The following is a 15,027-nucleotide window of genomic DNA, read 5'->3' on the forward strand; positions in this document are numbered from 1 at the left end:
TTGGTTTTCTAATTTCGTCTAACTTTGCAGTTTCTTGTTTCTATTTTCAATGAACGACCTTTCTTTGGAAGTGATTCATGGCAAGCTTTCTTTATGCTCAGCTAGACACCATGGTTGTACAGTATACCCATACACTATTGTTGCTGCCTTCAATGATCAAAGGAACTGTCAAAATGTTCCTGCAACAAAAGCTGCTTTCAGAATTCAGACATACCCATAGACGACGGAAGGCTTTTCAACTAGTCGTTTCAAAATTATGATCTGCTCTGCTGCAGTACAATTCACAAGTGTGTGCGATATATGAACCAAAACCTGTTAATTACATATGCTGTGTTGAAGCACAGCCACAAAATGTAGTCGTGACAGCATCTCTCAGAAACGTAGTGATTCTGAGTTGCAGTAAGTTTTTTACTGCAAAAAGGATCATACGTGCAACAGCAATAATATATCCAGTAATATCGTGATCGAAGCATTTAACAAAATGAGCAACCATTAAACTGCCAGGCAACATGGCAACCAAAGCGCTGAGCAGAATTCAGCACCAGAATGAGATTTACAAGTAGCACCATAGTTTTGAGAACTTACAGCATTACAATATGCATCCCATCATCTAAGGTGTGAAGAAGCAAATAAAGATGTCATAGGCGCTTACATTTCCTCCAAACCTTCCCCCAACAAAGGCAGCCACCGATGGTAACATACTAACCTTGCAGCAAATAGCATGACTGGCTTGAATGCAGTTTGTTTGCATTTCAGACTCTGCTGCCATGCAGCAAAAGAACAAGTCCTCTAGATAGGATCAATCATCCAAAGGCACCCAGATTCACTGAACTTCACATGATCCATCAATCCATGCTTGTTGCAGTGAATATATGCAGAAAATGGGGCTTCAATATGATAGTTCAAGACTTCATTGAGTAGCTTAATAGCAGCAGCCATGCTAGTACTATGGAATATTTCCTTGAAATCAACTCAGATTTTGAGGATGCCTTCTAAAACATCTAGGTACAAAGTGAGCACATCATAACCACTAGCATCAGGCACTGATTTACTGCCTGAACAAAAGGCGATAGTCCTTCCGAACCGCTTTATAGTCGATTGCAGAATCATCTTACCACAGCAACTATCAACCATAAGAATAACTGCAACCAGGCTAACCGACAAATTCTTTTAACAGGCCAGATGGTGTATTGACAGACTGACTCCCTCTAAGACATAACAAGTCTTTAAGACTACTTACTATTTCACTCCTGATAAGATATGTGTAGAACTACTTAATATCCCTAAACATGGCAAAATGCAGATGTAACTTAGCTTTTGCAGACACAGTTTGCACCAACCACCAGAACCTCAAAGTGTTCATTTGATATGAGCAGACAAATGTACCGATGCTATGCTTTCCCACTAGCATGTGTAGTAGCATCAGCCACTATTATGTTGAAGGACAGTGGCTGCCACCCTGAAGAATGGGGCACAAACCACTTTTTTTTATTGATAATGATATTCAGAACCTGAAGAATTTCAGCAAGGGCAAGATGTTTCAGGCATGTTTTCTTCAACATAGTAGCGGCTTGATACCTACAAGAAAACAAATATTACAATAGTAAACCATGCTCCTCAAGGAATGTATCGAAAACTTGACACATATTTTTGGGTAATGGAGGCTCACCTAGATTGAGAATTCTTTATCCCAGAATAGCCATGGGCAGAAGATATGAAAGTATGAACAGCATCTAGAGTTTCTTTTGGGTATTTTGCATTATCATCCATTATATTGACACAATTCCAGAGATTTTCATTCTTCCCAAGAAAGAATGACATTTTCCCTAACTTTTTCATGACAACAGCTTGATGCTGCGTGGCAACCTGAAGAGCTTTCTTGACATCAAAATTTGGTAGATTAGCATCCCCATAATGTATACAATCTGCTATATTTTGTTCTGTTGGGGGAATCTTCTCAGTCTTCAATACTTCCAAAGCACCTAAGATATATTTAACAAGACCTTGAGGGTCCGAAGATGGCTGTGGACATCCCAGATTAGCACCCCAATGTCCAGTATTTTGCATGTTGCTAGGTATGTTAGGCTGAGTTGGAGGTCTGTAACTATAATCACTGTAACCATGCTGAGCCATATGTGGGGCACCAGGATTGGTTGGATGGTAATTGACATTCAAACCTTGGTTATTATGAATTCCTCTAGGGTATTCAGAAATATTCATCCGACTCATATCAGGATAATTGATTGGTGGTCCATAAGGTGGACCGCCTGGCCAGGATTGCAATGGTGCAGTAGGAATACCATTATGCCCAGCTGGTGCTGGACATGAGTTGCTTCTATGTGAATTTGATGATTGAAAATTGCCAGATCCACCATGAGGATGATGATTGACTGGATTTTGCGGTCTTGGTTGCTGAGAGGATTGAGGTTTCTGATACTTTGGATGACCATGGCTATTAACATCAGAAGTGCCATTTTTAGACGAAGACGCAGTTGACACACCAGGCTTCTTACCATGATAAAAGTCATGAGGAGCACTCTTTTGATGGGAAAGAGCAGATTTTGCAGGCTTTTTGGATGGGGAAAACGGTTGAATTTTTGGTGTATTCAGCTGATCCACCTGTGTCCCATCTTGCGAATCGGAACTCGGTAATGATGATGATGATGATGATGGCATATGAGATTGATTTGGCTGGCAAGCAGCGCTTCCTTTAGAACTATCAGATACTCCACCGACTGAGTTTTCCTCAGTCCTTGTTGGTTTAGATACATTGTCTGACTGATTTTTCCGGGGTTGCCTCACTTTATATTGTTTTTCTCCCTTTCCATTACCACCTTTTTGCTGATCAAACGGAATGCTATTTGGCACTTGTGTACTGTTGTGTGGAGTTGCATCTGAAGAATCTGAAAGCATGTTCTTCAATGCATCAGAATGATCCACGTTGCCATTTGCTATGCTACTTATGTATGGTGACTCTGCCAATGGTGGTTCCCCAGCCACAAGGCTTTTCCATAGCCAAACATGTTTTGCTGCAGCAGTAAGCGCTTGAGACACATTTGGAGGTTGAGCTAGTAGAATATTGTACCGTCTCATTACTAGCTTATGAAGGGCATTCGAGAAGTCCCGGTCACCTGATATTAGCAAATAATTTGCTGGTGGAGGGTTGTCAATAGCCCAGATTAACATGTCAACTAAGATCTTCTTATCACTTGCATCTTTAATGCCTGCCATTTGTTACGAGAAAACAAATAATAATAATAATAATTAGACAACATTCAGTCATCACATAGATAAACAGAGAACCATTGAACATTCAGGACAAACACATGAGTTTTAGAGAAAATGCTCGAGTGTACCAAGATTCTTGTATGCAAGCTATGTTAAAATTAAACTTGGAAACAGATGGCAACAATGAAATATCTGTGAATCTTACAGATAGGAATGATAATTAAGACAGTACTTTTCATTACTCATTCATAAAGAAAGTAGCTTTCACAATAGATATAAGACTAAAAATCGCATCACTGACAGATAGCACACATGCTTGTAACTGTAATCAACATTTGTTCAGATACTATACTAGTCCTAAGAAAATCTGGATAATAAAACAAATACACTATGAGTAAATACACTGAGCCAAAGCAAAAAGAAAATACATGATAATTAGAAAATTCAAAACATAACCCCTGTAAATACAATCAATAGTCAGGTCAACGAACAATAGCAAACAAACACAGCAGAGTCCACGATCGCAGCAGCCATCATAAAACCTAAATCAATCACTTTCCCAACCCAGACGCGGCAACCCCACCAATGCCAGCATAATCCACGAGTTAAGAAAAGTAGATACCATCAGATGAAAACATCTCCGATAAGGAAACTTCCAAACCCTAAGCTTCCACAGTTATCCTAAAGTATCGCAACAGATCCATCAAACAGACGCAGACCAAAGTGTCGAGAGTGAGTAGAGCAGCAACCGAGCTGTCCAGTTCAGATGCAATCGGAACGGCTCAATCCGCATGCATTGGTCAGGGGTCAGCGGATCAACTCGCGACGAGCAGTTAGGGAACAATTGGGGGTGGTTGCCTGGTTGGAGGGTACGGGACGGCGGGGGGGATCCGTACCTGCGGGGACGTGGTTGAGGGCGATGCCGGTGCTGGAGAGAGCGTGCTGGACGTGGTTTGGGACGCAGCTGGTGTCTCCGTAGGCGGAGATGGCGATGGGGCCGAGGTAGCCGGCGGCGGCGAGGGCCGAACTCATGTTCTGGGCGATGAGGTGGGGGTCGCAGCCGCGGGGGACCTGGCAGTTCTCGATGTCCCACCACACCGAAGTCTTCACCGCTGCGTACTCCCCCATAGTCGCCGCCGCCGCCCGCCCGGTTTCGCCGGCGGAGAGGGGGGTTGGGGGGTTTTTTATGGCTTGCGACGGCGGCGGCGGCGGCGTCGAGGCGGCCTGAAGGAAGGTATTGTGCTACTCTGTTTAAAAAAGCGTTACAAATTTGCTGCCAGGTGGAGAAGTTGCAGGATATAAGGGCACGTTAGTTTCCTCGTTTTTACATCCAAACTAAATTTGTTTAAGCTTTGTGATATTCCCTAACGGAAGGTTTTGCATACTAATATCATCCTCATATCCCCAAGTTAGACTGACTTAGATTACAATTTCATTCAATTTTACCTCCCTTACAATGATTTTAAGGCTAAATTTGTCTTTCTAAATTTCTTGGAAAAAATATTTCATGGGGACCACTATCCACTTATTAGATATAGATAATAGATAAAAATATTAATAGCTCAGTTGATGAACCTTTTTCTAAATGTCATATAATGGTTAATATAGTTCAACTCATGTAAAAATAACGTAGTACCTAAATGATGTGCCGGATCGGTTAAAGCAAAAAAGAAAATTCTACTATAAAAAAGGTGTAGCGGAAATGTTGTTGAACGAATAAATAAAGGCTTTGTTAAATGATATCTACACACATCTCATTCTGATATGCAAACCCTCTCGGTTTTCCAATCGATGGAAGACTTTCCATTTAGGCAGGAACAAGTTGCGACATCTGAGGACAAGCAAAACACAACAAAGCCAATGCCGCCGCGTCAAAAGGCAAAACCGGAAAGCTAAAATCCCAAGAGTTACACCGAGGCGACTGCGGGGGAGCGGAAAGCTGCTCGCTGGCTTGCTCCTCTCGTGGGGCTGCCGGAGCTCGTCTGCTTTCCACGGCTGCTGGCACTGTGCCATTCCCTGCAGCTTCGATCTTCTGCAGCAGGGGAGGGGAGCGCCTGCATGCGAGCTGCAACCGTGCGTCATTTTTGTATGTCCCGAGTCCTGATCCTCTGCAGCCGCCACCCTGCAAATCTGAAATCTCACACCAAACGGGAGGAGAGCAGAAGGTTCTATTCCATCCAGTGCTACCACCTGCACGTCACGTGATTGGGACCCCTTGCTCAGTGACAGACGGAACTACATCTTCTTTTCTTTCTTTTGCCTTTTTTGTTTTGTAGAGAAGATTGGTATCCGTGCCCCTTTGCCGTAACTGATCGAGCAGACGGGGCAACCTTCGAGCTTAAAAGAACCAAGGATCATGCTCGGTTTCAAGCTTTTAGTCTTCTTAGTTTATTAACAGGCAGTTATCGAGTTCAGATGTTCAATCATCGTGCAAAGATCTTCTCAGCAACCAAACAAGCTGCTGGTGAAGGTTCCAACCGCGAGCCAGTGACACTCCGCATTTGCTTTGCTATCTGGGAAACCGAACTTTATTCCTCCAGGAATAGGACTGATAACATTACATATTTACACAGACACCGCGGGTGCAGCAGACCAGAGAGCTTAATCTGCTGACGCAAATGTCACTGAGGTTGGTTGAGGCTGAGACATCCCTGTTTACATCAGTGCGGTGCTTCTCCATCACGGGAACTTGAGCTGGGCTCAATGTAAAGACTGATCACACGGTGCAGTGCATCAGAGCAGAGCTTGGTCTGTCTAGGTAGATGGTACCACACCTTGTAGAGACCTCCATGTGTTCATTGCTTGTTGATGAAACTAGTACAACTTAAAAGACTGCACAATGCTGAATCCAGACTCTGTACAGCACGGGATGCAGGTGATGAAATTAGCTTCTACTGAGAACAAACTGCACTTTGCGATTATCAGTAACGCTCCAAGAGCCTATTTGTAATGCTAATTTCTGGGAGGATGAGAGATCATAATCGTATACTATTTTTCTGAAACCCGGAACAGGGATCATAGGAAGTAGGAGTGCTCGTGCTCACAATGCAGCAGAGCAGAAAGATGAAACCAACTATAGCTATAGGTGGCTGGCCCATTAGAACAATACGTGCAGACCAGCACTGGATTCTATTACAAGATGAAGGGCAGCCTAATTACAGGAAGAGAGTCGTGTCAGGACTAAATCAAGTCATCAAGGCAGGGGTTCCTCTGAATCTCCCAGACGTGACAAGTGGAGGTAAGCGTCTGTACCTACAACAAAGATATTGCAGTTATATATTTGATCGCCACTCTAGTGGTTTATTATATCCGAGACAAAAAAAAATGTAGCTCATGAACTGCAGCTAAACATGGTTAATTCGTACTGACAGAATATCAATGGACTGAGTGGAGTATGAACATACCATAACCTTCCATAGAAATGATTTGCAAGTCACCACCAAAATACTGAGCATAAAGGCGGCTGATTGGGAGCCCGAAACCATATCCGGCCATAGTTGCTCCTTCATTAGGTCCCTCTAGATCAGGTGGATTCTTTGCAGTGCTATACAGATATGTGAAAATTCTTGGGAGGCCACTTCTTGCTATCCCGCCACCTTCATCACTAACCTGCATTAGCAAAGCATTCAAACTCAAAAACCACATTGTGCACACCATATTTAGTTTTTCCATTTACAGTAATATGCATCGGCTTGATCCACAAACAAGATTAAGAAAACATCTGTCACATAAAAGAGAATTATATCTAGCACTTGACTTTGTAATTGTTTGATACAGTATTGCACTTTCCATCAAATTTCAGTGAGAAATGTCTGTGTAAGTTCCATCAAATTTGATAGGTGATGTCAGACGACTACCTTGATAGTAACATCCTCTTCTCCATCAGCAACTATAATCCTAACTGGGGGAACATCTTTATCAGAATTCATATATCGTTCTTGCACTGCACGAAGCGAGTTCTTCACCAATTCAAGTAACATCAGATGTAGGTGTGATGCGACGTATCTGTATTCGATGAAGTCAAAGAGTAAGCTAGAATTTCATTTTTTATTTGTATTTTAAATAAAATGAACATAAACAGTGAGCTATAACTATAAAGATGCATGACCAGAAACAATCTATACTGATATCTTCAACAAGATCAAGTCCACGAAGGTAACTCATGAGAGATTATAAGACTTACGGAAATGTAAAATTTGGATCACCGTAAATGTTAATATCAGGCGCTGATCCATATTCCCTTAAACAAATAGAACGGGCATCTTCGCAGGCAGCTTGAGCCACCTGTATGGGGGACAATCTTGTATTAATGAGGCCTATGACGCCAGGCTCTGGTTCAGGATCATGCAAAGCCACATGCTGCCCTGAAATTAAGCAAGGACGGATAACTCAGACCACGTATCTAATAATAACAGACACTCGATTATTATGTATCATTTGACTTAGGACCTACACATGAGGCCAATAATATGCTCCATGTTCCAAAATTGAGTTTAGTAACAAATAAACCAGCCGAAAAGCGTGCTCTGCTTGATAGATTTACAGTGAACTTTTTTTTAGTAGTCTGCTTTTGGGGAAAAAGTAGTATTACTGTTACTGTTAGAAGTATTAGAACATAAAAGAATATTTAATATAGCATGTCCAAGAACTAATTAAACTGGAAAAGAACGAAGTAGCCTTCAGAAAGTAAGCTCCTGGCAAAACAGTTTCAGTTGCAAACCTATCAGCATGCGGATGCCAATCCTTGACAAGTAGAATCGATCAAGGAACTCGTTGATCTCGTCGAATCCAAAGGGAACCTTCCTTGTGCGACACATTTGGTTTTTCAGTTGCTGCACTCCCAAAGCAATTGTTGGAACCACATTATTGTGCCGCACCTTGACCATTTTAATCATCTGTGTGAAAGCAAGCTCGTCGTTCCGACTCCTCACTTCAGGGAAGTATCTGATGTCGCGGAACGAGTCCAAGTACCAATCCCTCACCTTAAGAAAGAACAATGGATAAAAGACCAAACATCAGTGCTACTCCCCCATCAGATGGTCAATTTGGTAATGGTAAGAATATTCATTTGGTTAAAGAAATATCTCTCAATAAAACATACATTCTTTGCTGACTTCAGATATTATAGTATTGACGAGGAAAGGCAAAGGCGATGCAGAACCCCACTCAGGCCAAATAAAAAGGTAAGCAAGTCACCAAGCAAGAGTCTCCCAAAATTTGCATTTAAAAAGGAGAGGAAGAATCTCCCACATTTAAAGATTCCTTCTTATCCAACAATACGACCTGTTGTTCCTCCAACAAATGCATGTACAATCTCGTAAGAACAAGGAAGCAGAGCTAAAATCTTCGAGTGGCAAAACAAAATGAGACATGAGTGACTGTTGGACCACGACTCCACGAGTGGAATCGAAAGAAACAGACCTACGAAAAAGAAAAGGAAGCAGCATCTACCCATAAGGGAACCACGTTTCCAGAATTATTTCGGAATCAAAATCCTGCTAAGAATCCCAATATCCTTAACTGACTTCAGTTACTTGTGAACTAAACCGAAAGCCAACCACAGTGAAAGAAAGATATCAGTCTGAGAGAGAGAAAAATTCATCCATGAACAGAGGTGCACCAAGCCTGTCAAATCACCCATGGGCTGATGGGCAGCAAGGACAAACAATAAGGACAACGAAATGGCCACCCACTCAAACACCGAGTAAAAATTAGCTAAATTAATTCGGAGAGACGGAGACGGAGACAGGGGGAGGCGTGGGATGCATCGACGCACCTTGAGGATGGCGGGCTTGTTGGAGAGCCCGAAGGGCAGCGAGTCGAGCTCGAGCGCGCGGCGCGCGATGCGGATGGGGAGCTCCCTTTGCAGGAACTGCGCGGAGAGGAGCAGGTTGCGATCGGTGGGGCAAGAGCCGAACTCCATCATGTAGCGCAGGCTGACCCCCGTCTGCTTCATGCTCCCCCACCGCACCACCTCCTCCGCCACCGCCCGCGCCACCGGCTCCGACGCCATCGCGCCCCCAACCTCGCCGCCAACTTAACCAGCCAGTAACCGCCCAATCAGCGGTGGGATTAGCGAGCAGGCGGGACGAGGACACGGAGAAGAGAGCCAAATGGCGGAGCGGCTTATAAAGGCGGGCCAGAGAGGGGTGGCCGAAGGGATCTCTGGTGGGCCCGCTTGTCAGTGGGCCGGCTCGGCCGGTATCTCGTGATTAGGCGGGTGCTGGCCCAGGTGTCAGACTGTGTAACGGTTTGTGTGGCCGGTATCCGAGTCGATCAAATCAGTTAAAGAGCAGGGCTTAGCAGCTGGCCCAACAGCGTGCGATGACACATGGGCTTATCCACGAGGATGTGGGAATTAGAATTCAGAACCCATGTGAACCACACTACCAGTCCGCCACAATCAGCAGGTGAGTGAATATCAAGGGCTTTTCATCGAACAATCTCGAGATTTTTTTCACTAATTTTCTTCTGCAAAAGAAAAGTGCCCTCGTGTTGAAACTTTAGTGTCCAGGGCTCTAGGCAGAATGCTGGGTGTGAAATTAAACTGCTTTTGACAGGGCTTTGCATACCCGTTTTGCTAAAGATCGAATAATCGGTTAAGCAACGAGTGGCGCATTAGTGCTAATCCGGCCAGTATTTGGGATGATCAGACCTGTGAGGATTCACTCATTGAAGTCAATGTCACAGGCGACCATGACTTCTCGGAGGAATTTCTGGTACAGGGCCACTAGCAAGATTTTGTGATTCATTTGCACCAACTAGTGGACAGTATCCATGGCTGGATCCACACCACAAGTCATCCCCACACATACAACAATCGTAGAAAATGACCGGTTGCCTAGCTTTGGGTGCATGATTTCTCACTTAGCGTATTAGAATTTTCTGCAGTTTTATGAGTTGTAACAGTTACTTGTGGGAGGATTTTGAGCCCCAATCTTCTTCCAGGAATCCGTGGTTAAATTTGAGTAGTAAGATCGCAATTGCTGGAGGTCGCGAGAAAGAAAAACGATTCCAAAGTTGTATCTAAGGATAGGGGCTCCGAAGCGAGTTCTGACCATGCATAGTGCACATTAGCAAGTCCACATGTTTATCTGTGGCTCTGTGGAGCTCCAACTATACGGCACAGTAGAAGAAAAACCATATATTTCATATGATAAACTTATCTCACTCAGGTCTTCTTTATTGCTGTTGAAATGGACAAGCACAATGCATCATGCTTTTGACTAAAAAAATTATGTAAATGCTATGACGGGAATAAATCTGTGGATTTTTTTTTCGCGTTAGTAGAACTCCACGGAACCACTCTTCTGTAGCACTTTGAGGAGAAAGAATAAAACACGACTCCATGATAAGTTTGCATGAGTTTGGTCAGGCGAAGGATGGAGGGTAACTCTTGAAGCCTACACGGTTCCTCATCGAAGAGGTTAGAGCTTTCACCATGTTGTGAATTTTTGGCAATTACTCCAAGAGTATTTTAGTCCTCAATCTTAACCGAAGAATCCATAATTAAATTCATAAAGGAAAACCACAATCGGTAGAATCTTTTAGAAAGGGGAAATAATAGCTCGAAAGTAGTATCTAAGGCCATGGTCCATGGAGAGAGTTCCAACCATCGAGCAAAATCGGCAGGACCACATGTTTACGTGTGGTTTTGGTGAGCTCCAGCCATATTGAGTTATAAAAGAACCATATGTACAATTGATTGTACAAACATCACACTTAAGTCCACTTCGCTATCGATTGAATGAATTAGGCAGACATAATAATGCATCATATTTTTGGTCCTAATTAATACTAAGCAAGAATGCAACCTCCCCAAGTTACGCGCAATAGAGATCGGAGCGATCAACCCGAGATCTTTTTCCTGGTTTCGAATCCCGGTGGGTCCACGCACTTGGATCCCATCGAATCCCAGTAGCAATTGGGATAAGGAAGAAATTAAAGCTGACACCGAAAGAAATGAGTGTGGAGTAGCATAACACAGGGGCAAAACATCACCTTCCTAGATGAACTGTGTGTACGCAGCCATTACGGTTACGGAAGGAGAGCAGCCGCCATCAGACAACGAAGACACAGGACAATGCAAAGCCCGCCATCACAACAAATCCATGGCTAAGAGCAAGGCCCAGGCCCTCCCGTTGCTGTCAGTGTTTTTCCATCCAGGCCGCCCCAGCCATTGCTTCGGCCGGAATTATTAGCGGGCCCCAGCGTAAGACGTGGAGGCCCAAGGGACACATCTCCCGGCTCCCCCCAGTCCCCGGTCCATTTGGTACGAGCCGCGGGCCCACCTGTCGTGCGCTCGCGCAGTGGCCGCAAACGGCGGATCGGCCGGAATCGGGCGTCCGTGGTAGCCCATCGCTGCAGTAAAACTGGGCAACACCTGATTGATGCGAGCTGATCAGTGATTGGTCGTGGCCTCGATCCTATCCTGCAGCGGAGGTTATCTGATTATCCAACTAAACACGCTGTGATGAGCTGAGGTGTCTGTTTTCTTTTTCTGCAGCAAAAAAAGAAGAAGAAAGAAAGAAAGATGCGCGGTCCTGATGAATAGAATGAGGATGTGAGTGAGTAGTACAGTTTGCGTGCGATGGACGCTTGGATGGAGCAGGAAGAAGGGCGACAGCAACAACGGGCGTGCCCCGATGCCGAAAGGATCGACCGGTCACTGTTACCAGCCACTCAGACAGATCGACCGGCATCTAGGCGCCACGAGAAGGGCCACATGTACGCCGTGCTTTCGGCTCGGGCGGAACACAGCTGGGTCAGGCTTTGTACTGGATGAATATTCTTCTGTCTGGTGGCTGCGTAGGGCACACGCACACAGACACAGCCTTGGGACCCCCGGACTGCAAAGCTATTGTCTTGTATGTGCCCTAGATTTCAGTTGCTTGTCTTCTTTTTTTTCTTGGCTTCTGCTGGCGGCGCTGGCCTTCCAGTTTTCCAGGAGCTCGTGTGCTTTTCTCTTGATCGCTTGACTTCGTAGATCAAAGCCTCCGAGGCTCCGACACCATGCAACCAGCCCGAATTCCGATTCTCGAAGAGCCTGTACTGCCACAATCATGCAATTCGTGACGTTGATGACTGGCGCGCATTTTCGCACACATGTTGAGAGCTGTAGGTAGTGTAGTCCTGTCGATATTTGGGCCGCCTCTCACCGATCTGACTGAGGCCAGCAGGGCCCAAATACAAATGGACCCACGACAAGCATCTATCGGGTGGGCCTCTGCCGCAGATAGAGACGACATCACGGCGGCCCACTGGGCTGGAGCAGGTGGTTCCGGATCGAAACGGCGCTTTTTGACGATCACACACACCTCGAATTTTTTTAAAAAAGTTAAAAAATTAAATTCGAAAAAGGGGTGCCGTTTTGGAAATTTTCGAAAAATGGGTGCCTCCCGCCCGATCAACGGGTGGGAGGCGTGGGGCCGGAGACCTCCCGCCCATCCAACGGGCGGGAGGTCCCAAACTTTTTTCCAAAAAGTCGGCAGTCCCCTAAGGCATCCCGCCTGCCCAACGGGCAGGAGGTTCCCATCTTTCTTATTTTTTGTTCGAATTTATATTTTACAAACTATTTAAAATTCATACTTTTTTAAATACAAGATTTATTCGCCATACTCTTTTGTATACATATAAAATTTTAATTCAATTTTACGAAGAATATTACTGTATCTAAAACTCGTATGAAGATGGTTAAACGATAACGTTTTTCAACGTAGAATCCAAATATTACGATAGTACAATATATCAACCCATTAAAAATAAATTGGTATCATACAAAAAACAGTTTAAATATATAGAGTCCACTGAATCAGGAGTATCTACTCCGCGTGTCCCGGTCCTCGCGCTCTCTTGGTCCTCCCCCCTAGTCCTAGGCCGTCGGCGTATGTACCCCTCCGAGTACGTGAGTGCATCTGGAGCACGGTGAGGACGAGGCGGAGGAGTCTCGCGCTCTCTTGGTCCTCCCCCCTAGTCTTATGCCGTCGGCATATGTGCCCCTTCGAGTACGTGAGTGCATCTGGAGCACGGTGAGGACGAGGCGGAGGAGTCTCGCGCTCTCTTGGCCCTCCCCCTAGGCCGTCGGCGACTCGGCGTATGTGCCCCTCCGAGTACGTGAGTGCATCTGGAGCACGGTGAGGACGAGGCGGAGGAGGCGCCGGCGTGAACGGGTCATCCTGAGACAGTGGAGATGGAGCGTCATACGTCTGGGAGGGACCAATGATGTCAGACCCGACGCCGCTGCCCACCAACTCCGACAAACTGACGGAGCCGCCATCCCAGCCGTCCCAGTCTGGCACACCGAACAGACCACCGTGTGCAGAAGCTCCCATGGACCAAGCATGCTGGATATAGCCCTGAGAATACGGAGCAGCTGGCGTCGAACCCGACGGGAGAGATGTTCCTGGAGCATAGGCGCCAAACGTCTGAGGCTCCATTCTTGCAGGAGGAGGCCCCATTGCCGTCGAGTGCATGACTATAAAAATAAACGAAATTAGTCGTGTAAATTAAAATTGATCGAAATGGCAATTATAAAGTACTTACAGCTTGAACTGGTGGCAGTACCGCTGGACGCTGCGTGCGGTGCTGCAGAGGTCGACGGGCCAACTGTGTACACGTGGGCGGACGCATGAGATGAACTGGAGGCCCCCACGTCGTCTCTGCTGCAACACGTCAATGCACGTAACGCTCGCGTCAAGTTGTCATGAATCCGACGAAAGCTCTCTTTGTACTGTGCATCCGGTACACGTACTCCACGTTCAAACAACGTGATCTGAGATGCAGTTTCGACCTCCGCGCAGTTGATCAGATCGATCTGCATGAGTAATGGGAAGCAGAGTAATATTGTTGTCGATTTTTTTTAAAAAATTTAATAATTGAAGTTGCGAAAGACGTACCGCGCCACGCTGCGCCTGATCACGGTACAAAGGGATACGTGAAAGATTGACGTACGGACGCGTGCGAGTGAAGTACCAGCGGAGGTATGCGCCGTAAGACGCCTCTGTGTGTGGCTGCGGCTCGTCCCACACATCGTCAGGTGCGTCTAGCCATCCTACGTACTCCTGCAGCTTGACAACCCAGTTGACTTCGTTGGCATAATATCCCCTGCGCGAATATCTGTTGCAAATATTTGGAAGAAAATATTATTTCATGATAATGGTTATATAATTAATAGAAAATGAGTTATCACAAACTTACTCGTGTACGCTCCGCGGCACGGCCTGGAACGCTCGGGGTAGGAGAGGGAAGTGCTGTCGTCGCCCGAACTGACTCATCACTCGCTCGACGCATTATGGCTCCACGACAATATTGAACACTAGGTTCATCTTTGTGAGCCAATACGTCTCGTCACGCTTGCAGAGGGAGGACAACCTGTGCGGCGCACGTGTCTGGACAGCCGCAGCGGTGCACGGGGTCCAGATGACATCCTGTGGCCGCATCCGATCAAATTCGAACACGAACTGTGGGTATGCTTTTCGAACCTGCCGATATGCCCAGCTCATCTGCATAACTATACAACTGCCTCGGTACTTTGCATATATAGGAATGTACAACAGTAAATTAAAGAGCTTACCCGTCGATCGGTCCAAAGTGAATCCATCGTGGGGCTATCCTCGTGCCACAGCCCATACATCTCGGGCGGATAAGGCTCCTCGCTGATTAGGGGGCGTGCTATGGCGAATCGCTCGTACGACCATAGCTGCAGCAGAAGTGGACAGCCTGTGATGACGGCGGTCCTCTCCGTCTTGAAACAGGCCTGGCAAAGGTCTCGGTACGTGGTAGCAAGCGCTACCAATCCCC

The 15,027-nt window shown here is 45.7% G+C and overlaps 2 protein-coding genes across 2 annotated transcripts; both read right to left on the reverse strand.

Moving 5' to 3' along the window:
* Positions 1–426: 426 nt before the first annotated feature.
* On the reverse strand, positions 427–5,589 carry LOC112880135. Its single transcript, XM_025944627.1, has 3 exons — positions 4,125–5,589; positions 1,670–3,224; positions 427–1,578 (listed from the first exon to the last, which is right to left on the reverse strand). The coding sequence occupies exons 1-3, from the start codon at positions 4,354–4,356 to the stop codon at positions 1,392–1,394; spliced, it is 1,974 nt and encodes a 657-aa protein (XP_025800412.1). The 5' UTR covers positions 4,357–5,589; the 3' UTR covers positions 427–1,391.
* Positions 5,590–5,742: 153 nt separating this feature from the next.
* Positions 5,743–9,329, reverse strand: LOC112880139 (pyruvate dehydrogenase (acetyl-transferring) kinase, mitochondrial-like). Its single transcript, XM_025944633.1, has 6 exons — positions 9,005–9,329; positions 7,949–8,210; positions 7,412–7,592; positions 7,086–7,233; positions 6,633–6,837; positions 5,743–6,480 (listed from the first exon to the last, which is right to left on the reverse strand). Exons 1-6 carry the CDS (start codon positions 9,239–9,241, stop codon positions 6,422–6,424), a joined length of 1,092 nt encoding a protein of 363 aa, XP_025800418.1. The 5' UTR covers positions 9,242–9,329; the 3' UTR covers positions 5,743–6,421.
* Between the last annotated feature and the right edge of the window lie 5,698 nt (positions 9,330–15,027).

Source organism: Panicum hallii, chromosome 2, assembly GCF_002211085.1.
Source record: "Panicum hallii strain FIL2 chromosome 2, PHallii_v3.1, whole genome shotgun sequence".
Lineage (NCBI taxonomy): Eukaryota > Viridiplantae > Streptophyta > Magnoliopsida > Poales > Poaceae > Panicum > Panicum hallii.